General features: G+C 43.0%; 1 protein-coding gene across 1 annotated transcript in view; it reads left to right on the forward strand.

Moving 5' to 3' along the window:
- Positions 1–24,755, forward strand: part of LOC124616411 — a 262,291-nt gene that overhangs the window by 230,875 nt on the left and 6,661 nt on the right. The window contains exons 15-16 of the mRNA XM_047144715.1: positions 17,397–17,534; positions 19,322–19,466. Coding sequence (XP_047000671.1) covers positions 17,397–17,534; positions 19,322–19,466 — 283 coding nt within the window. The remainder of the gene's footprint in view (positions 1–17,396; positions 17,535–19,321; positions 19,467–24,755) is intronic.

Consider the following 24,755-nt stretch of genomic DNA (forward strand, 5'->3'; position numbering starts at 1 on the left):
GCCCTGCAACCTCACACGCAACCTGCTCCGTAAACAGAATTTTCTTCTAGTAATAAGTCTGCTGGAAAGACGAGTGACCACTAAATTGTTTATCTGCTGGTTGTCTACGGAAGCGACTACACATGGCCGTACTCTGGTCAACTCAACGTCAAATTTTAAGCTTATGGCACCTGCGACTGTTGAATTTTAGCAAGTGGGAATCAACAATTCTGGCCTACGCACATGACTTTTAGTTCCATTCAATCAGTTATAGTCGGCAATAAATATTGACAATATACTCCACAGAATGGGCACGTATGTAGGTCACCATAATGTTTAGAAGGTGGTAAAGGGAAAGGGGGGGAGGGGGGTTGACGGCACATTTCAGATCCAGAAAGAAACCTCGTGCCAAATAATTTCTCTGATATTAGCTCATTAAACTGAAGACTTTCACTAAGTAACAACTAAAGTTCAAAGTAATGACTCTTTGCTTTAAATCACTAAAGCTCAGTGGCACTGCATGGAAATTCTGCTAACTCCAGCGGGAAATTCCACATGAATGATTCAGAACTTCGTATTACTGGACGCTTAGTTTTACTGTCTAAAGCTTGCGCTTTTGCACCAGATTGACGAAGTTAACGCTTCGGCACTACAGCAGGAAAAGCTAAAACGGTAACTACACTAAACTCTCCAACCTAAAGAACATACTAACCCAGGTAACCCCTGTTTCACACACCGTCCCTTGCTCTGTGCTCCCAGACGCTCCGTACTCGCGTTCGCACTTCGCCTCCAAATTCAACACTTTTAGTGCCCTCATAAGGAATAATGACGAAAGAAACATCTTACGTCCTACATTCAAAATACTGGCACCTCACTGTGCATACATTAACAGCAAACATGACGGTGTTTGCATCAACTGTTCGTTTCCAGCATCCATTAAACCTCTCTTGTTATAAGCTACCAAAATTTGCTTAATTTACACTAGGCATTAGAACAAAGCATGAGTCCATTCAGTTCCAAGGTATTTTTGCTGCTCTTCCCACTCGTGACGCAAGCGCAATCAAACTAGGTCTTACTAAATAAAATGAATGAGATTCGCTGACGAAAAAAGTTAAGCACCTAGAAGACATGGTCGGATGTCACTGTAACATCAATAGCAGGTATGTAAATGATTGAAGTTTCAATAATCTATGATAGGTAGCGCGGGAACAACAGTGCATTACTGTTGCTCATGTTTCATGGTTTTGTAAGCCTCTTAGGCTATGTAAGAGGCGTGAAAATCGTCAGATGATGGGTAGTCACTGTGAAATATATGCCGCATGCCCGTCTGAGACAGCATTATCAGCTCCCGACAGAATTTTAATAGGGCCTCACCTGGTCCATTATTTGGTCGGTTGGTGGAATCGTGCTAAATCCAGATTCGTGCGGCAATCGAATGTGACAGTGGCTCGATGTAGAACTGGATGGGAACGTATAGGCAGTCATGCTCGTCATCAACATACCGGTAGATCAGGTGGATACCCTTATTGTGTACCAGTCAAACAGTAACCCCTTCACATCAGCCCCGGTCATCCTATAAGATGGACTCCCTGCAACATTCTGTGTTATCTAGGACCACTGGCCGAAGTCCAACAATAGCCGAAGTGGGGAATCCCGTATAATGCATAGGTTACCGCTAACACAACACAAATGACTGATCCTGAAGAAGTGCCGCTACCGCGAAAGTTGGGTTGCTGATGAGTGGTGTCATATTGTGTTCATAGCTGAATCGCAGTTCTGCACTACCTCAGAGGACGATCACCAGAAAGTGTTGCGGCCACCCAGGAAGAGGTCCTGGTCTTCCAATGTTTCGAGGCGTCACTGCGGTGTTACTCCTGGCGTTGTGGTGTGGGGATATCATTCTATATGACTTCTGGTCACTCTTGGTAGTGAATCAGGGAACTTTAGCAGCAGAAGGATACATCACGACATACATCGTCCTTATGCATGATCTCATGCGACACTATTATGGTACCATTCTGCATCTGGACAATGCTAGTCCATATATGACACAAGTTCCTGTGAACTGTCTGCCTGATTCTGAGGTACTCCGGTGGCCAACAAGATTCCCGACAGAACATGCATGGTACCGGCTCGAAACTTGACTCCGTCCCAGTGCTAGTATGAAGCATATAAAAGGCCAGTTACAGCAACTGTCTGCCAGTTGGCCTCAGAGGAGGATATAAAGGTTTTATGACACCCTTCTAAATCAAATCAGAGCATGCGTCCAGGCCTGATGTAATATAACTTCGTACTGGTAAGTTGGTCTTGCAGGCCAGTTCTTTATAATTTTAATATCACTGAAAGAACATCACGTACCTTCTCAGCCCGTCTTGAAACCTTTTCATCTTCTACGTGCCTCGATTTTTTTGTCAGGCAGTGTATACGTGTTGCATATGTTCGACTAAGAATATAATTAGTTCTAGGATGGATCTTTCTCAGTTTCTTTAATGATACCAACCTTTAATATTACTATTCTCCGTGTCATTCTATAGTGTCCTGTAGTGATTCGTTGTTAGTTTAATCTTACCTCTGTAACTTAACTATAATTACATAAAATAAATGCATCAATTTTAAATATAAATCATGTATCATTCGTTGCTGGAAGAAAAGCACCTTCGAATGACCCCCTGATTAAAGCTGCGATAGTTTTTTCTAAGAGCGTTGTTAATTTTGGAAGTAAATCGGAATTGCAGCAGACGCGCTAGCCCAGTGCCTGCATTTGTCTGCGCTGATGGGCTCGCACAGGGCTCTCGCCGGCGACACCGAGATTCGCTGCCACCTTGATGTGCTGGCCATCAACTCTCGCCTATGCCCAAGCTCGCCTACAGTTAATTCATGACGCACGCCATTAGGTCATGTCTAATTCTTCCACGGCATCATTTAGAGGTTAGCCACTCCATGTCAGAAGTTGAACTAAAGTCTTTCGAGTCATTCTTTCATCACAATTCGTTCGTACTTAAGTTTCTGTATCCCTAAATCCATTACGGGCAATTCCGTAATGCTGCCTTGAAACGAAAACGGTTCATTTCTTTGCACCTCGGTGTGCCTTACTCCAGTGTCGCTAATATCCTGTTCGTTATGTTACGTTAAATCATTGTACTGTACGTTTCAATAAGATTCACCCGCTATCTCATGATATATCTCCTGAATGGATAAAGAACGAATATTCATGTACCCATGGCAACTAAAAATTTGATGTGGTTTGTAATTCGCTAGCTCTGGCCGTTTTTAATTCGCTAGTTCTGGCCGAGCTAAGTGACGCATTGGTTTTTACACCGGACTCTCATTTGGGAGGACGCTGGTTCAGATCGGCATTCGGCCATAAAGATTTAGGTTTCTCGTGTTTCCTCTAAATAGTTTCAAGCAAATAACGAGGTGGTTCCTTTGAAAGGCAAGACCGATTTCATTACCCACTGAACTACAATGGTTGAGAGGGTTGGAGAGGTTATTTCAGTGATTACAAAACCAAATCAAATACACAAAGAACTTGGCTGTACGACCAACTTATCAGCACGGACTCGTACCGCATCTGGCCAAAATGAATGCACTGATTCGATTCGAAAGGGTGAGTCAAAGAACCTCCTTTCGTCCGGCGTAGTGCAACCACTAGACGTGGCATGGAATCAAAAAATCGTTGACAATCCATGCTGCCTCTATAGTCGCAAAAGTGTTGTCGGTGGAGGATTTTATGCACGAACTGACCTCCTATTCGTGTTCGATGAGACTCATGTCGGGAAACCTGGGTGGCCAAACCAGTCCCCCAAATGGTCCAGAATGTTCTTACAATCAAATGCCAACAGTTGTGGCCCAGTGATATGGGTCATTTTCATCCATAAAAATTTTCCACTGCTGTTCGGGAACGTGACGTCCATGAATGGCTGCAAATGGTCTTCAACTAGGCGAACATCCCGAGGACCCAGTCCATTCGATGTTAACACTGTCCTTACCATTACTGAGCCACAACCATCTTGCACAATGGTTTATTGACAACCTGGGTCCATGGATTCGTGGGGTCTGTGCCACACTCGAACCCCACCATGAGCTCTTACCAACTGAAATCGGGACTCATCTAACCAGGTCATGGTTTTCCAGTAGTGAAAGGACCAATTGATAAGGTCGTGAGCCCAGGAGAGGCGCTATAGGCGTCGTAGTGCTGTTAGCAAAGGCACTCGCGTCGGTCTTCTCCTGCCGTTCCACATTAACGCCAAATTTCGCCACACTGCCCTGACGGAGATGTTTGTCTACGTTCCACATTAGTTTCTTCTGTTATTTCACGCAGTGTTGCTTGTTTGTCAACACTGACAAGTCTACGCAAATGCCGCTGCTCTCGGTCGTCAACAGAAAGCCGTCGAGCACTGAGTTATCCGGGGGGAGAGGTAATCCCCAGAAGTTGGCATTCACAGCAGACACTTGACACTGTGGATCGCGGAATATTGTATTCCCTAACGACTTCCAAAATGGAGGGACCCATGCGTCTAGCTCCAGATACCATTCCATATTCAAAGTCTGTTAATTCCCGTCATGTGGACGTAAAAATGTCGAAAATCTTTTCACTTGAATCGCCTGAGTTCAAATTACAGCTCGGTCAATGTATTAATCTTTTATACCTTATGCATGTTGTTGTTGTTGTCGTGGTCTTCAGTCCTGAGACTGGTTTGATGCAGCTCTCCATGCTACTCTATCCTGTGCAAGTTTCTTCATCTCCCAGTACCTACTGCAGTCTACATCCTTCTGAATCTGCTTAGTGTATTCATCTCTTGGTCTCCCTCTACGATTTTTACCCTCCACGCTGCCCTCCAGTACCAAATTGGTGATCCCTTTTTGATGCAGCTCTCCATGCTACTCTATCCTGTGCAAGTTTCTTCATCTCCCAGTACCTTCTGCAGCCTACATCCTTCTGAATATGCTTAGTGTATTCATGTCTTGGTCTCCTTCTACGATTTTAACCCTCCACGCTGCCCTCCAGTACCAAATTGGTGATCCCTTGATGCCTCAGAACATGTCCTACCAACCGATCCCTTCTTCTAGTCAAGTTGTGCCACAAACTCCTCTTTTCCCCAATTCTATTCAATACCTCCTCGTTAGTTATGTGATCTACCCATCTAATCTTCAGCATTCTTCTGCAGCACCACATTTCGAATGCGTCTATTATCTTCTTGTCCTAACTATTTATCGTCCATGCTTCACTTCCATACGTGGCTACACTCCATACAAATACTTTCAGATACGACTTCCTGACACTTATGCATGTTACACTTCCACAATCTGTACACGTGCGTATCGCTATCCCCTGACTTCTCAGTGCGCAGTGCGTGTGCTCGATACTAGAACTGGGGCGGAGTGACGCACCCAGAAGGTCAGAAGTAAACAAAACAGAACTACACGGATTAAGAGGGTATGAGGAATTTAGGTGTCGTGACGTACCTTTAAGCAGCCAGAGTACCCTCAAGCACATGTTTGGAGCAGCTACCAGTTCGAGCTGCTCCCATACATCTTCTATCGGTACTGATCTGGATGTGTTTGTGGCATGGAGTACCTCAGAATCACGCAGACAGTTCACAGAGGCATGTGTAATGCATGGACAAGTAATGCGCCGTTGAAAATGGCAACACTATACTGCGCGCTTGTCTCGAATCTTCCTGGCAGATTAAAACTGTGTGCCGGACCGAGATTCGAACTCAGGACCTTTGCCTTTCGCGGGCAGTTGCTCTACCAACTGAGCTACCCAAGCACGACTGACGACAAGTACTACCTACAGTACCTCGTCACCTACCTTCAAATCTTCACAGAAGTTCTCGAGGTTGTGGCTAAGCCATGTCCCCGCTATATCCTTTCTTCTAGTAGTGCTACTCCCGCAAGTTTCGAAGGAGAACTTCTGTGAACTTTGGAAGGTAGGAGACGAGGTACTGGCGGAAGTAAAATTGTGAGGACTGGTCGTCAGTCGCGCTTGGGTAGCTCAGTTGGTAGAGCACTTGCCTGCGAAAGGCAAAGGTCCCGGGTTCGAGTCTCGGTCCGGCACACAGATTTAATCTGCCAGGAAGGTTCAATGCATGAGGAATTTTGTTGTCTTGATACAACTTTAAGAGACCCAAGTTCCCTCGGTCACTACCTACTGTGATCAGAAGTCATGTACGTTGATTCCCCACACCATGAAATCAGGAGTAAAACCTCTGTGCCTCCCCAAAAGACAGGAAGACTGGGTCCTTTCCCCGAGCCGCAGCCTTACTTGCTGACGAACTGAGATTCGTATCTGAACACAGTGTAACACTATTCATCAACCATACATGGTTCCCGGTAATGGCATCTCTTCAGACTGAGACGTTTGTGTTGTGTCAACGACAGCGTACCCATGGGACGGGAATTCCGTACTGCGGCTGCTGAGAGACTTCGGTCAATGGTGCAGGATAATAGAGAACGTTGGTGGAAGTCCAGATGTGAAAGGCGTTAAGATTTTCTAGGCACTCAATAAGCCCTCGAGTATTCCTGCCCTGATGTTCCTATGTAGCCACTGTCAGATTCGAATGCCCAACATGTCTGGACGTTGCACGATTAGACCAGCCAGTTAAATGGACCCACAATGAGGCTGCTTTCAAACTCTGTCAGGTGCTTATAATACTGTCTTACTCGAGTAAGTGACACCTCGGCGTCTTTCACGGTAAATCACTCAAGGTGTGGCATTCACCACCATTTTGTACCCGACCACGATTAGTAACAACTCTAAATACGAATAACAGTAAAGTACTCTGGTTGCCGTTCTACCTGTTACAGAAAACTGCAACTCTAATCATACATGTACCAGCCGATAGCATGTACGTTTACGAAGTTCACATCCGTCCAATGAGCTCAGGGTACTCCACCTTTTTTTCAGACAGTGTGTCAGTGATATTGTAGACGTATTGGCGGTCAACACAACGATCAAAACAATCATAAAAAATTGGTTTGCTTTGGTCTGTAGTCGTACTTTAACTTTTCCTGATGGCTACAGGTTACCACCGTCGAGTTATCCTCAAAATATAGGCAGCGGTTTGCGCCTGACACACACTCGTCAAGTTGCTTACGCAGTTAGGTGTGTATTATACAAGCCTTCTAAGTTACTTCGATTTTTTCTGATGGTTCAGGCTTACGGCTCCAGGTATTGCTCCTTTGGCCTCCGTGATGGTCTGGTCTCACGGTATATTTCTTCATTTTATTTATTTATTCATTGAATTTCATCGGATTATGCTCTTCAGGCCATCTCATATATTCGACCAGGGTTTTACACCTAAAAATTTTTTTCGTCGGTCATAGTAACCTAAAAAGTAGCACTAATTTGAATCTGAGGTATGGTTATAAAATAGTGTTAATAGAAACAAAAAATATTTGAATTTCCTTAGAGAAAGTGTGACAAATTAGTATTTATTAAGAACTGGTTCAACTGGCTCTGAGCACTATGGGACTTAACATCTATGGTCATCAGTCCCCTAGAACTTAGAACTACTTAAATCTAACTAACCTAAGGACAGCACACAACACCCAGCCATCACGAGGCAGAGAAAATCCCTGACCCCGCCGGGAATCGAACCCGGGAACCCGGGCGTGGGAAGCGAGAACGCTACCGCACGACCACGAGATGAGGGCATATTAAGAACTAATATAGTCAATATTCACATTGCTTCTACTACTGCTGCTTTTGTCGCCACTAATAATGATAGGTGTAATAGTGATAGTGACATACACAAAATGTATCTATGGGTGCACAGAAGTGATATTTTCTAGCATAGTAAGTTCTGAAGGGAGAGTAATGTTAGTAGACTACACCATCTAAGTACAGTGGTAAATGAAGAAGGTTTGAGGTAGTTAGTGCACACCGCGGATAAATAGTTGCATCATTAAAAATGCCATTAAATATCTTTTGATGCTGGAGAAACTATCCAGTTCAGTCATAGACTGAGCGTGGTCATTACATAGGCATGTTCCTGCTATGGAAAGGAATTCAATAGCGCGGCTAACTAATGCGGTGTGACAGATACAGTTTTTCTCTGATCAGTTTTTTCTAGTGGTACTTTCCAAAACACTTCATCTATTTAATTCACTTTCCAATATCATTAAGAGAATTGTGATGCTGCACAGTAACCCCAGTGCCAGCGGTAGCTCCAAACAGTCTCGCTAATGTTTGGGACGAGTTTGGCTATCTACACCAGAGGTTTGTTGTGATATCGGTGTTCAGCACATTCACCAATTTCGTGAAAGAGAAATGAAAACTCAGATCCTAATCCCAACTGTGAAAAGGACTGATTACGAGGATATTTCTTTTATATGAATATGCATATGAATTCACACACTATATATATATATATATATATATATATATATATATATATATATAATGTAAGAGATATATCCTCGTAAAGTTAGATTGGTCTTTCGAAAATAAAAATTCTGTAGTCCCATCCGGTTGTTGAAAGTTCAGGCAAGATCACTTGGTGTTTCATTTTATTTTACAGTAACTTGTTCCAATAGAATCTGGTTTTCACCATCGGATGTTCGGTAAAATCTTATTAACACGCATGCATGCCACCACTTCAGTGATGACACCTCACCCACAGGAAAAATCATCCCGTTGATTTGTGCAACAATCTACAAAGAATGTACCAAATATACAATGTACGAGGGTTGACTGGAAAGTAATGCCTCCACATTCGTAACTCTTCAACAGCTGGTACATTGGTATACGGCAGGTACTGGGTTGTTCCGTAGCCTCTTCTCTATAGATCCAGTTGTCGGGATGCCTTAGCAATGAACGGTTATGTTGTTACAGTGTAAGGTATGGAACCATGCGCACACAGTCGGTCGATGCGATTTAAGCAACGTGCAGTCATTGAATTCTTGACAGCAGAAGGAGTCACGCCAAAGAAGATTCATCGTAGAATAAAAGCAATTTATGGTGATTGTGTTGATGTGAGTACTGTGCGTCGTTAAGCGAGTAAGTTTGAAGAAGTTGAGATGGTAACATCTAACCTGCGTGACAAACAAAGAGTTGGACGTCCTGTGACAACAACCACCGAGTTTCACAAGCAAAATGTTGACATAATGATTCAGAACGATCGTCTTATCACTCAGAGGGAAATTGCAAGCACAATCGGCATTTCACAATAACGTGCGGGTCACATTATTGCTTTGCTTGGCTATCGAAAGATCTGTGCACGATGGGTACCTCGGAAGCTGACTCCTGAAATGAAAGCGCACGGACCACCGTACAGTATCTTCCATACAGTCCAGATTTAGCACCGCCTGACTTCCATTGCTCCCCATAGTGACAGACGATCTGCAGGGACATCATTATGCTTCTGGAGAAGATATTGAGAGAAATGTGAGACAGTGGTTGCGGAAACAGAGTGTCGACTTCCTCCGTGACGGCTTCAGAAAACTTATTCACCGTTGGTAGAAATGTAACGAATCAGCTGGTGATTATGAGGAAAAGTGAACATTGGTAATTAAAGATCACCTTCTAAATGTTATTTCTGCGTTTGATTTAGTAAAATATTCCCATCCAAACCGAATTTACAAGGGTGGAGCCATTACTGTTCATTCACCTCTCGTATACAAAGTTTTCTAAATGAAACAAACGTTTTTAACATTCTTCATGTCTACATATTTGCAGCTCTCTTCCACAAGAGGACTCAGAACTGTAGCACGTAACATGGCGGTGTGTAACATAACTATGCTGGTGCGGGTGAAACAGCGCACTGTACACGAGTTTCGAATTCTGAGAGTTCGTCCACGCAAAGAGAACCCTCTATTTCAGTATGACACTGTCAGGCCACACGCGAGCTCTGCGTCATCTACTGCAATCGAACACCCTGTTGTGCATCCCTCAACGAAATCGAATATTGTAAAATGAAGGTATGCATAATCTGGTCCCTCGTTCGGAAAAAAAATGTGTTTGCCGCCAGGGTGACTATGTTGAGAAACAAATGCGTACGCGCACAAAAAATTGGGAGGCATTATTTTTCAGCACGCCCTCGTAGGATACGATGCCATCGAATAGCCTATCACATAACTCTCGTACCTTTGTGTATTGTCATCACCTGCAAACATCGTCAGTGATTTAAGGGGATAAAGCCTGGTACAGGGACACAACGAGCTCCGCTCGGATGGCACCGAGGGTTGCCGCTAGGTTCAATGTCCCCGTCTGACGGATGAATTACATTCACTAATGCTTTATAAGTTCATTTAATGAGAACCGCAGAATTTAATCTATATCATGGTGCAAAGTCTGACAATCAGGAACTTTCCACTACCAGGTCGCTTCCCCTTGTCGGTCAAATGCAGGCGGTAATAATTCCTTGCTCCGACAAGATTCTAACCACCGATCTCGAAGTCGACTGTTAGGGACCTCAACTATGGAGGAAGGTGATATTGTTATGGACCTTATTGAATAGTAAGTTGAAGAATAATTGTCTTGTTCCAAACAAAAACGCATGTGGAAAATATGACAGTTGGTACCATTTTCTATTACGCAGTTACGAATCCGAGTCAAAATTGCAAGTTAAGAAACGGAAAAGTGTCGCAAGAATTGAGAACCATAAGACTAGAGCTTATACCAATTTATAGGCATCATATTCTTACGATTATTACTGCACCAGATCTGTACCAGTTCTGAAATGATGGTTGGTGGAATACCAATGTTGGCGTGTTAAAATGAGAGAGTGTTTTGGAAATAGGTTACTCTTACGTTTCAGTGATTTCGCAGTAAAACTATCTCGTCGGACATTGTGATGACTGAAAGCATGAACTTTCATAGTTCATAAACTTCATTTAAATCATAAAATTAGTAACTTACTTAAAATCACTGTTAACGATTGTTTGGTGGCTCTAGACTCAAAAATACTCGTTTCGATTTCTGACGCAAAAAAAAAAAAAAAAAAATCAACCGATAAGAAAAGAGATGCACAAAAACCGTGGTCACCAGAATTTGCGCCTATGTTCTACGTTCTGACAGAATCCTCTCACGTAGTGAGAGCTGGCGACACTGTTAACGGTGAGCTGCCCATCCGATGAGTTGCTATCCGAAAGAATTTGCGTATGTGTAATTGTCAAACTTCGCCCTCTTCCTTCTATCCCATCTCCATCAGCGGCCTAAGTCGACTGTTTTATGTCATACTGAGACTCAATACATAATGTTAAGATACATTATGGGCTCCTTTTGCCTTAATGTGTTATTGACCTTCGACTTCGAGGTTCAACGAGTAAAACACTGCAGCTGTACACGATACACACGGGAAATACGATATGTAATTCCAACTTATGTAAGAAAACAGACCGTGAATTTCAGTTATATATTATAACGAGGAGAGTAACGTGCTATAACTTCGTAGATAAAGAAGGTGTTCTACAGAGCGGGATAAATAAAAGTGGCCCTTAGAACAGGTACAAAATGCAGTACTACTCATTTCTTGGAACTTTTGAGCCCTCGTCACCCCGAAGCTAAAGACGGATCGAAGCTGGACTACTGCAGTTCTTGAAGACGTTGGGGATTGTTGCGACACACTCAGATTTGAGGGCTCCCCACACAAAGTAATCGCACTCTGATACATCACGTGTCGTGAATGGCCAACTAAGGCCGAGCTGCTAATATCTTTGTCAGGCTTGAAGATTGGGTAAATGTACTCCATGGCTTGGCCGTCTGTATGGACAGTTGTTCCATGCTGTTGAGAGCCGGCCGGGATGGCCGAGCGGTTCTACGCTCTACAGTCTGGAACCGCGCGACCGCTACGGTTGCAGGTTCGAATCATGCCTCGGGCATGGATGTGTGTGATGTTCTTAGGTTAGTTAGGTTTAAGTAGTTCTCAGTTCTAGGGGACTGATCACCTCAGAAGTTAAGTCCCATAGTGCTCAGAGCCATTTGAACCATGCTGTTGAAAGTACCTGTAAGTCACTTCTTCCTCCGTTAATGCTACCACATATCGTATCCACTCGTTCGGGCCACGTTTATTTGCTCCACCCTGTATATGCGTGTGCAATGCTGCCCGTTGTTACAATTTTGGCAGCTGATTATATGAACACGTGCAGAATGAAAACTAACATTGTGGCGAGGTTTAAAACACCGTCTGATTCTGTTACCTCTACCTCAGTGCTTTGTAAGACTATTAATTTTGCTCATTATCTTTTCTTCAAACAGTTATGTACTTCTCATAGAGATAGAGTACCTCGTTTAAATAAAGTTACACTCGACACCTATCATATTAAAAGATGTGTCTACTTCTTTCAAGAGGCGACCATATACTTCTTCAGTTTGAATATAATGGTTTTTGAAGTGTTACCGATGTTAATCCTACGATTTGCATTACCGTTGTGTGGGATATATGAGCACAATTACGACCTTCGACAGTTAACTTGCTGGAAAATACCATTGCCGTCGCAGACGACATTAAGCACGTGGTCCGTAACCGTGTTCACGGAATCTACAGCTGTAATGTTGCCTTCGACTACCATCACTGGTGCCAGAAGAATACCCCCATAAAATGGGTACTGTTCCCACCAACCTGCTTCCGTGGCACGTGGCATATTTATAGGTACATTGATCCACGAATGATGCATGTAAAACAGTACATATTGTTATATATAACAATAAAAAAGTGCACGCCCTAAAACTCACCAGAAAACATTTGATTAGAAATGTAGTAGCTGCTGTAGTACGCCAAGAACTGGAGTTCGTTAACGAAATAATCAGCAAAATAACAAACATTGGGGGAGATCGCTTTGTGTATGTTTCGTGCTCTGTGGAACGTTCTGCCGCCTTTCTTCAGGATGTGGTTTAAAGATTTTCTTGAAATGCGTCTTACTGTTCAGTGCGACAGTGAGAGTAGCAACGCAACTTAATATTATGTCACAAAATTTGTTAAACTTCGTCACCATTATCATGAGAAAAAGCTTTACACTCTTCCCAGACGCGAGAAACCCTGAAAGTGACGTGTGACGAATGGAGCGCATTTTTATGAGAGCGTCAGATCATATTCTACAGACCACTGTAACACGGTTATTGTCCTGTGACACAGACAGCTGAAAGATACCATCACCATCGAGGAACATGTCAAGTACGAAGGAATGCAGTAGCTCCGCAATAATATTCAAGCGTGTACAGATCTCAAGTTGCCTTGGATTACTTCAAGGGAAAATTTGGGAGCCTATGTGAATGTATCCATAAGTCTAACACTGCATCCACCGGTCTGTAACCACACCACGGTGCATGTTGTTATACGCAGCCGTTCACCTGGATGACGACGTAAGCGGACACGACCATCGAGCAACGAACGTGCAACACATTACCTTTGATTCACGGTCCACACTCGACGAAACTGTATCCATCTGTACCACCTGTACATCTTAACTGACGGTGTCAAAATGGGAACGCGTAGGAGTCATTTGAGCGGTGAGCGCCAAAACACTTAAACCTGATCCAGCATCGTACTCTGTCGGCAGGTTCGCCACAGAGTGCCGCACATCCTGCTTTACACAGCGGTGAAGCCTGCCATTTCCACATTCTGTTATGAAGCATGAATGTCCAGCACCTTGTTCGCAGCTTTTGATTTTACCGTCCATCAACCACTTTCCAGAAAGGCTGACTAGAATAGCACGCGAAGTGCCAACCCCCTGAAGTCGATTTCCCATTCTGCGGCCCGTATTGTAGTTAGAATGTTACCCCACTAGTCTCTAATCCGTTAACACTCTTTCCTCACCCCCTCACGTGCCCAAAACTTCTTGAGGCGGCATTCAACATAGCGCTGGGCCGTTGTAATGGTTTGTCTCATCCGTGTATCTTCTCGTAATGCTCGGTGTCAGGTTCTTTAAAACGTGATGTGTTCAGTAGTTGTAGGTTGTGGATCATATGAAATTTATTATTTGTCACTCCACCTTTCAAAATTGGTGAGCAAGTACAAGATATTTTAAAAATAACCTTGGAAAAATGTAATAATGATTTATAAATACACTGAAGCGCCAAAAAAACTCATATGGGCATGCTTGTTCGAATACAGAGATACGTAAATAGGTAGAATAAGGCGCTGCGTCAGGGAACGCCTATATAAAATAAGTGTCCGGTGCAGTTGTTAGATCGGTTTCTGCTGTTACAATGGCCGCTTATCAGGATTTAAGTGAGTCTGAAGGTGGTGTTATAGTCGGCGCATGAGAGATAGTACACATCTCCGAGGTAGTGATGAAGTGGGGATTTCCCCGTACGACCATTTCATGAGTGTACTGCGAGTATAACAAATCCAGTAAAATATCAAATATCCGACATCGATGCGGCCGGAGAAAGATCCTGCAAAAACGGGACCAACGACAACTGAAGAGAATCGTTCAACGTGACAGAAGTGCAACCCTTCCCCAAATTGTTTCAGATTTCATTACTGGGCCATGAACAAGTATCAGCGTGCGAAACAGTCAACGAAACATCATCGATGTGGGCTTTCCGAGTCTAAGGTCCACTCGTGTACCCTTGATGACTGCACGACACAAAGCCTTACGCCTCGCCTGCGCACGTCAACACTGACGCTGGACTGTCGATTACTGGAAACATGTTGCCTGGTCGGACAAGTCTCGTTTCAAATTGTATCGGACCGATGAATGTGTACGGGTGTGGAGACTATCTTATAAATCCATGGACCCTGCATTTCAGCAGAGGACTGTTCAAGCTCGCTGGAGCCTCTGAAATGGTGACGGGCGTGTGCAGTTGGAGTGATATGGGACCCCTGGTACGTTTACATACGACTCTGACCGGTGACACGTACTTAAGGATCCTGTCTGATCACTTGTATCCATTCACATCCTATGTGCATTCCGACGGACTTGGGCAATTCCAGCAGGACAATGTCGCACCCTACACGTTCAGAATCGCTGCAGAATGGCTCCACGAACACTCTTCTGAGCGTAAGCACTTACGCTGGCCGCCATACTCCCCAGATATGAACATTGAGCACATCTGGGATGCCTTGCAACATGCTGTTCAGAAAAGTTCTCCACCCCGTCTTGCTCTTACGGATTTAGGGACAGTCATGCAGGATTCATGGTGACAGTTCCCTTCAGCATTACTGCAGACGTTATTAGAGTTCATGCCACGTCGACTTGCGACTCTTCTGCGTGCTCGCGAGGGCCCTACACGATATTAGGCATGTGAATAGTTTTTTGGCTCTTTAGTGTACAACGCATCAGGCACTTACAGGACTCTGAAGCTTGTGCTTTGTGAATTCAGGTACTGCAACAATAGTAAAATACATTTTTATGAGAATGATGCAAGATTTTCATTACCGTATCCACACATCCCTTTCAGCTTTATACTTAATTACGTTGTTCCGTACACAACAAGATTTCGTGGCAGTACAGCCTCATCCTCAAGCACCATGTGCCGCAGTAGCGGGTCCAGGCTTCGGTTCTTGACGGGTCAGTCCCGAATCTTTGGGTCTCTTCTCCCTCCCCCCCCCCCCCGGCCCCGTCATCCTCCTCCTCCCCAAATATAAATTTCTGATACGATTACCTGTAGCGTACGAGAGAGAACTATGATTTTATTAATAGTAATAATAATAATAATAACAAAATGTAATAAATCGTTTAAAGCAACAAACCTAATAGTTGTTTTACCTGAACTCTTAACGCATAGTTTTATCATAACGTCCAAGGAATAGTAATGAAAATAATAGAACATCTAAAAGACATCATTCCGAGAACTTGGGATTTGTAAGTTTTATTCAAATAACGTAAGAGCTGTAATGCCAACGACTTTGCCGCAGTGCTAACAACGATTCCCGTCAGATCATAGAAGGTAAGCACTGTCGGGCTTGGTTAACGCTTAGATGGGTGACGGTCTGGATCTGCGAAGCGCTGTTGGCACCCTGGGTGCTCTCAACTCTTGTGAGACCAATTGAGGAACTACTAGACTGAGACGTAGCGGCTCCAGTCACTCAAACTGACAACTGTCGGGAGAGCGGTGTGCTAACCTCATGCCCTCCCATATAGACCACCAGTGACGCCCATCGGCGGAGAATGACACAGTGGTCGGTCAGTGCCATTGAGCCTCTCAAGGCCTGTTCGGCCGGATATTTATTTACTTTTGTGATGCTAAAACACTCTCACAACAAGATCCCTGTCATAATTTACTCAATATAAAATCGAACAGTGCACTCAACAATTTTTTCACAAGTATTGTCTAGGCTTCAAGATTATGAACACGGGTCATCACACTACGGCTATGTGAACGTGCAGTGATGCAATAATGGGAACGCTGTTTCTTCTAAGTAGTTTCTAATGACGTTTCGGAAGTCCTTTTATATTCTTTGGCGGAATGTCTAACACTTGTGTCTTCTATTGCTTTCCTCCCAATGGTTTGCCTGTTCTCACGAACTGTGTCTGACTTGTTGAGAGCAGATACTGTCATCTTCTGAATGTGCCTCATTTTTTACTGGCTTGAATGTTACCGGTGATGTCGAAATCGAACCTAGGTGGGCGCAACTCACACAAGCAACTGAAGATTATCGCGTGTTACAAGTAGCTCGCAATTTCTAGGATTCCTCGTATTCTTGCCATTTTCGAAGCAATTTACTTTCCATGCTTCTTTATTCCTCGTAAGGCAGTTGTGAAATTTGGAAATTGACACTTGTAAACACATACATGCTTCAACCAAAACGATGTAGGGGTGCTTCATGACCAGCCTCCCCCTCGCCCCACCAGACACACACCCGTGGAGGATCAGCACCTGATTTGCGGACATACCTGTAAAAGTTTGAAGTTTAGCAGCACGGTGTTGGTCTTAGCCTTCGCTTGTCAAGATAGACAGCGGTTTGGCTGACTCCAGTTTACTGGACTCATCGTTTAATATTCTTGTAAACGTGTTGCCATACTCATCCGTAACTCATAGCTCAGCGGATCAGACCGCCTTGCAGAAGACATGGGATCTTTTAATAGCATTGTCAGATAATTCTCCTTGGTGAAACAATGCGAACTCACTTCACTCTGCCTCTTAATTGCAGCTGAGAAGCTGTGTGAATAATAATTAGCGGCTTCAGTGTCTGGAGAGCCGACATTGGCTAGAAGATCAGTGCGCTGACCCCCTACTACAACGGAATGCAATGTGGCAAAAGATGATATGGCGGCCAGTCGGGTCGCGTGGTCCTCCGGGCCTGATCACGGAGTGTCGTGGGGGTTGGAATGTGGTGTCTGAAGATTGGGTCATATGATGTAATATTCAGTTTCATTTTCAACTGAGATAAGAATACAGCTGAAAGGAAAGACTTTTTTTGCGGTAGTGTCACTTGGACCTGACCAGTTCATAGTGTTCCTGCGTTTATGTTACAGCCTGATAAGATAAATGTATGTGACTGAAGCAGTGCTGTTATTTTCCACAGGTGAGATACACTCGCGCAATGTGTCGTCTCCGGGAGCAGGTCTCCGCCTTAACTTCTACTACCACCTGGAGTGCACGTGGATGCTGGACTCAAAGGTGGAACGCCAGCTCCTCATCGAGATGGCCACAGATCAGAGCCGTGAGTCTCACCCCGTTCTACTCTTCTTATCAGTTACTCATTGCCTTAACTTCTATAGTGTTAGTTGCGATTCATGCTAAGCTGTAAATACCTAGAAAAGCATATATGTTGTTAATGGCTAATCAGTATTTGTGAACCTGAAATTACGTGCCATGAAACAGAACTCATGGTGTCTACTACTTTTTATGCTATTTTGAGCTCCTCTTTTTGTTTTGCTCTTCTCGTGGTGACATTTCTGATACCCTCCTAACGCTCCTAGCTGTTTCGGATTAATTCAAGTGATCAGCATCGCTACGCCAACTCAGAATTAGATTGTAACCTTTCAAACTCATCTAGACCTTGTACTGTGCTGCAGATCAATATGTCGCCACATCTAAGACTTTGAATTCACACTCGTTTGCTTCGCCATCTCACAACCAAGCTGTCACCTACTATTCTAACCTAGACTTCGGGATATGTTACAGTCAATCTGTTACCTCGTCCTATTTCCCAACACTAATTTAGGCGTGAAAGCAATGACAATGTAATTTTCTCTTACTGCTTGAGTACTTATGCCGTCTCTCGACACATCATCATTACTGAATGAGATTTTCACTCTGCAGCGGAGTGTGCGCTCATATGAAACTTCCTGGCAGATTAAAACTGTGTGCCCGACCGAGACTCGAACTCGGGGCCTTTGCCTTTCGCGGGCAAGTGCTCTACCAACTGAGCTACCGAAGCACGACTCACGTCCGGTACTCACAGCTTTACTTCTGCCAGTACCTCGTCTCCTACCTTCCTAACTTTTCAGAAGCTCTCCTGCGAAACATGCAGAACTAGCACTCCTGAAAGAAAGGATATTGCGGAGACATGGCTTAGCCACAGCCTGGGGGATGTTTCCAGAATGAGATTTTCACTCTGCAGCGGAGTGTGCGCTGATATGAAACTTCCTGGCAGATTAAAACTGTGTGCCCGACCGAGACTCGAACTCGGGACCTTTGCCTTTCGCGGGCAAGTGCTCTACCAACTGAGCTACCGAAGCTCAGTTGGTAGAGCACTTGCCCGCGAAAGGCAAAGGTCCCGAGTTCGAGTCTCGGTCGGGCACACAGTTTTAATCTGCCAGGAAGTTTCATATCAGCGCACACTCCGCTGCAGAGTGAAAATCTCATTCTGGAAACATCCCCCAGGCTGTGGCTAAGCCATGTCTCCGCAATATCCTTTCTTTCAGGAGTGCTAGTTCTGCATGTTACGCAGGAGAGCTTCTGAAAAGTTAGGAAGGTAGGAGACGAGGTACTGGCAGAAGTAAAGCTGTGAGTACCGGACGTGAGTCGTGCTTCGGTAGCTCAGTTGGTAGAGCACTTGCCCGCGAAAGGCAAAGGCCCCGAGTTCGAGTCTCGGTCGGGCACACAGTTTTAATCTGCCAGGAAGTTTCATATCAGCGCACACTCCGCTGCAGAGTGAAAATCTCATTCTGGAAACATCCCCCAGGCTGTGGCTAAGCCATGTCTCCGCAATATCCTTTCTTTCAGGAGTGCTAGTTCTGCATGTTTCGCAGGAGAGCTTCTGTAAAGTTTGGAAGGTAGGAGACGAGGTACTGGCAGAAGTAAAGCTGTGAGTACCGGACGTGAGTCGTGCTTCGGTAGCTCAGTTGGTAGAGCACTTGCCCGCGAAAGGCAAAGGTCCCGAGTTCGAGTCTCGGTCGGGCACACAGTTTTAATCTGCCAGGAAGTTTCATCATCATTACTGTTCGTGAAAAGGCCGACATCGGGTATCGGTAGGTTCACTTGAGCACTTTTGTCTGCCGACAGGTCCGTGCGCGGCGTGGAACGTAAGCGTGCACTTGTACGACCCCACCAAGGACGGAGGCGTTGGGGAGGCATTGCACACGTTCTGCCCGAGGGACAGGACCAAGCAGTACTCGCTGCCCTGGAAGACGAACGCGGTGCTGCTCAGGTGAGCCACAGCACGGAACAAAGCGTAGTGCCTCGTCCACTAGTAATGTGTACATAACAGCTCTCACACTTACGATACATTGATTTTAATTATTGAACTGGTGATCACATTAACGGAAACGTAATAAACAGAGAACCTTCAAGGTATGCAGAGGTCTTCATTCACAAAAATTCGTATGGATCGCAGACATATTTACTGGCAAGCCAGTGACAATCAAAGACGGTAAGGCTAAAAGGTTGGGAGAATACGAACAGGATCTATATCAGGGAAAAAACTTGAAGACAATGTTGTAGAAAGTCAAAATGAAGTAAATGAAGACGAGATTGGAGATATGAAACTAAGTGACGAATTTGACGGAGCTCTGAAAAACCTAAGGGGGAAAAGTCCCCTAGTTTACACGAGTATCTCTTAGACCTATTTAGACCTCTGGCAGAGCCAGACACTACAAAACTGTAGCACTTTGTAAGGAAGGTGTAATAGATATGCGAAGCACACTCAGAATTCACGAAGACTGTAATATTTCTTATTTCATAGAGGGTAAGTGTTAATAATTCAGTAACCATGGTTGTAAATTTCTGAGACAAATTACTGTCGGAAGAAAGGAACAACTGGTAGAAACCGACTTCGGGAATATCATCTTTGGTCCCGGAGAATGTAGGAACCCATAAGCCATATTGTCACTACGACTTATCTTAGAAGGCAGATTGACGAAAAGCAATTCTATGTTTATAGAATTTGTGTAATTAGAGAGAGCTCTGGAATACATTCTTTCAAAGTGTGGAAGTAACTGGGGTAAAACACAGGGAGGGAAAATTACGTGCCACGTGTACGGAAACCAGATTGCAGTTACAAGAGTCAGTGGGCGTGAAACGAAAGCAGTGTTTTAGAAAGGAGTGAGGTGGGGCTACAGCCTCTCCCCAGTGTTAATCATTCTGTACATTGAGCAAGCAGTAGAGGAAACCAGCCATAAATTTGAAAAGTAATTAAAGTTCAGGTTTCGACGTTTGCCACTGTCATTGTGATTCTATCAGACACGGCAAGGAACTAGGAAGAAGAGTTGAAAGTAGTGGACTGTGCCTTCAAAACGGAGTACAAAATGAATATCAACAAAAGCAAAGCAACGCTTACTGAATGCAATCTAAGTAAATCAGGCGGTGATGGTAGAATTACATTAGGAACTGAGTCACTAAAAGAAGTAGATCAGTTTTGTTACTTGAGGAGCAAAGCAACCAACGACGACCGAAGTAGGAAAGATATGAAAGGCAGACTGGCAATGGGAAAAAAGCAATTAAGGAAAACATTAGCATAGGATATAAATTTGAATGTAAAGAAATCTTCCGTGCAGGTGTTTTTATGGGGTGTAGCTTTGCACCGAAAGTGGCATGTGAACGATAAGAGTTGAAAGTAGAAGAGAATATAATATTTCCAAAGATAGCGTTACAGAAGTACCCTGGAGGTTACATAGCTAGACTGTATCACTAATGGTAAGGTTATTTGGGCAGACAATATATTTATAGCACAATCTGACCAAAAAAGGTTTCTGTTGATGGGGTACACCCTGGGGTGCAAGGAATAATGTGGTAATTTAAGGAAGTGTGTCAGTGTGTGGCAGAAGGGAGAGGGGGGTTCAAGTTGTAAAGAGAGACATAGGTCTGAATTTAATAAGCAGGTTCAAATGGACTTTGGTTCCAGTATTTATGCACAGATAAAGAGGCTTAGACAGCTTAGTGTAGCGTGAGAAACAGCACCAAACCAGTCTTTGAACTGAAGTCCACAACAACAACATTGATAAATCTAAGATATATTGTTAATTATCAGTTTTCCTTATCACTGTAATCATCATCAAGTGGGGTCCACATTGGTTACGTACACATGTACCAGTACATAAGGCCTTTTCGCAAGGAGGGTGTGCGTCATGATGCAGAGAGCTGAAGTGAATCGTTTAATATTGACACTCATGTGTCATTTCACACGATAGGTACAGGCCAGTCCCTTTAGCTCACTGTAAATTGTGTATGGTTTATGAAGTAAATCACCGTCAGATTGATCGCTGTTCGTAGATTTACTCGGGGGTAGATGAAAATCTCTTTTAACAGCTACTAGGTCTGCGTTCTTACCACAGGGTAACTTTTGGTGATTTTTATGCATGTAACCATTTGGTAATGGTAATATTACTAAATATAAAACGCTTCGCTCATATTCTGCAAAATATTTTGGCTTGTTAGGCCATTCCTGGATGACAAATGAATTTAGGAGTTACAGATAAGACAAGATGAAACTTAGTCAGATGTTACTCACACAGATGTACAGGATGCATTAATTGAAAAGTTGTGGAGTATATTTATTATTACTTCACGCAGAAATCGTAACATTTCATTGAAAATTAACACAGAAATTTGTATGTTTATATTGTTACACTGAATGACTGCTGAAAAATTAAAGTTGAATGTAAACTATAATAGAATATTTGCATAGCTGAAACTTAATTTAACAACAGCATATGTAAATTATTATTCAATATTAAAGAAGAAATAAAATATTTGACACTGAGTCGTATGTATAAACTGACGTGCTAGCGCTGTGTGAAATTAATGTGATAGCCGATCAGGCAGACCTGTAGGACCTACATGAGAGAATCTGGAGACTAGGAAAGCCAGATTCAACCTCTGCAGAACATTTTTAACTGAAAATCACCTATACTATGTAGACTGTGAAGAAAAGCAGGAGGATGACTCTACTGCAAATACTTCATACCAATAAACATAAGACCATATTAAAAAATGACTAGATACTATTTCCTCTTTACTTTCTTTGACGCTTCTATTAAATTAAGTTTCACAGATTGAAAGGAAACTGTGTGCTGTTTTGATTGAGAAGTCAGTAAAGTGAAATATACATGATTAAGCAAATATAAGCTTGCTACTATGAAAATGCAAGGGAGAAAACTATTACAAAGACATAGAAGCACACCAAAGATTTGCGATGGCAGAGTAAAGGTGATGGAGACGATAGCTAGTTCTGTACTTAGAGGGCTGAGCACTGTTACAAATCCTTGCAAACCAAAAAATCTGGGTCAATGTTTACGCATATTCTACAAATTTTGATTAACATAACATTTGGAAGAAGTGCAGCTCTGATAATAAAACAGAAGATTTTTTAGATGATAGAGTTCCCAGAAAGAATGCAAAACTATAACATATTTTGTCAGTGCTCCATATGCCACACGGTGTATAACAACTTATCCCATCTATTGTAATAACATGCATGACTGTAAATAATAAGAAGTCAGTGAAATTCCAAATAGCTGAATATAATTCAGAATACTTAATAAGTATATTATAATAGTGCTACATTATAAGGTACATCACAGTTACATAGCTATAAAACTTTCCTGTACAAACATTACTGCAAAAATTGTAACAATAAGCCCCAGTCTCTCCTGCTATTAGCTCTCTTGTAACTAAAATTAATGCAATGATTTGGAGATGTGTATAACCCAAAGGTAATGACTCAGTCATATATGAATCTTAATCAGTGATATAAGTCTTGAAATGGTGTCGATACAAGAAGTTATTTCAATGAATTGGCTGGCAGCAGGGTATGAGAAATTGTGTAGCATTTGTCTAATAAATTTATGGCCATACAGTATAATTAGACGTTTGTGCTTCATACCTATGAATGTTACTTTCTCTTCTTTGACGAATTTAGATTTGCATCTACAGCAGCTACAATTCAACAGTTTCGCTGTTATTAACGAGTAAGTGCTAGGAAACCGGAGAAGTAGGTCTAAAAGTACAGTTTATGTCTTTCGGCAAAATGTAAATGTAATTGAAAGTAACGTTGTCAGAGTCATGTAACTCTTCCAATTTTTTTTTTTTTTTTATTTTCGACATGAGCAGTACAGTGTGCAGTTCGCTATGCCCACTCCATAGATATTCTACGTACGTCACACGTAATATTATCTGTAAGTTGTACGAAAGGGAAATAGTGGTTGTGAAGGGAGTGAGACAGGGTTGTAGTCTATTCCCGATTTAATTTAATATGTATACTGAGAAGCAGTAAAGGAAACAAAAGAAAAATTTGGAGTAGCGATAAAAGTCCAGGGAGAAGAAATATAAACTTTGAGGTTTGCTGAAGACATTGCAGTTTTGGCAGAGACAGCAAAGGACTTGGAAGAGCAGTTGAATGGAATGGACAGTTACTTGAAAGGATGATGCAAAATTAACATCAACAAAAGCAAAACGAGGATAATGGAATGTAGTAAAATTTAATCAGATGTTACTGAAGAAATTAGATTAGGAAATGAGACACTTAAAGGAGTAAATGTGTTTTGCTATCTGGGAAGCAAAATAACTGATGATTGGCGAAGTAGGGAAGCTATAAAATGCAGACTAGCTATGACAAGAAAAATGTTTCTGAGGGAGAGAAATTTGCTATCGTCGAGTATAGACGTAAGTGTCAGAAAGCTCGTTCTGAAAGTATTTGTATGGAGTGTAGCTATATATAGAAGCGAAACATGGACGATAAATAGTTTAGACAATAAGATAACAGAAGCTTTTGAAATGTGGTGCTACAGGAGGATGCTGAAGACTAGATGGGTAGATCACGTAACTAATGAGGGGGTACTGAACAGAATTGGGAAGAAGGGAAATTTGCGGTACAGCCTGACCCAAAAGAAGGGATCGGTTGGAAGGACAGAGTCTCAGGCATCAAGGGACCACCAGTTTAGTACTAGAAGCGTGTGGAGTAAAATCGTAGAGGGAGACCAAGAGACGAATACAGTAAGCAGATTCAAAGGAATGTAGGTTGCATTAGTTACTCGGAGATGACGAGGCTTGCACAGAATGGAGTAGTGTGGAGAACTGCATCAGACTAGTCTTCGGACTGAAGACCACAACAACAACAGCAAGAACAATATGTGACTGCGACATTTAATGGTCACTCAGCGATGACTCAAGAAGCTTAAAGCAGGTTCATGATCAAATAAGTAACACCATTATCATGTTCTGTCACGAACCGATGGAAAACTCAGTTAATATTACTAGTAATATTACTCTTTATTCATTTTTTGCTGCATACAAACTAAACCTGCAGTTTTGTTGCCTAAAAGATTAACTCATGCGCTTATAAATCATTTTTCGGTGTTGAACAAGTGTTCTGTGGCTACAATAATCCATCCTAAGACCACATCGTCTTACTTCTTGAAACTTTACTTCAAGCTCCCGTGAGTTTAATTACGTGTGCCATTTTATAAAGGAATTATAACCTGTATTTCTGGAACAATAGGTG

This window comes from Schistocerca americana, chromosome 5 (assembly GCF_021461395.2).
Source record: "Schistocerca americana isolate TAMUIC-IGC-003095 chromosome 5, iqSchAmer2.1, whole genome shotgun sequence".
Lineage (NCBI taxonomy): Eukaryota > Metazoa > Arthropoda > Insecta > Orthoptera > Acrididae > Schistocerca > Schistocerca americana.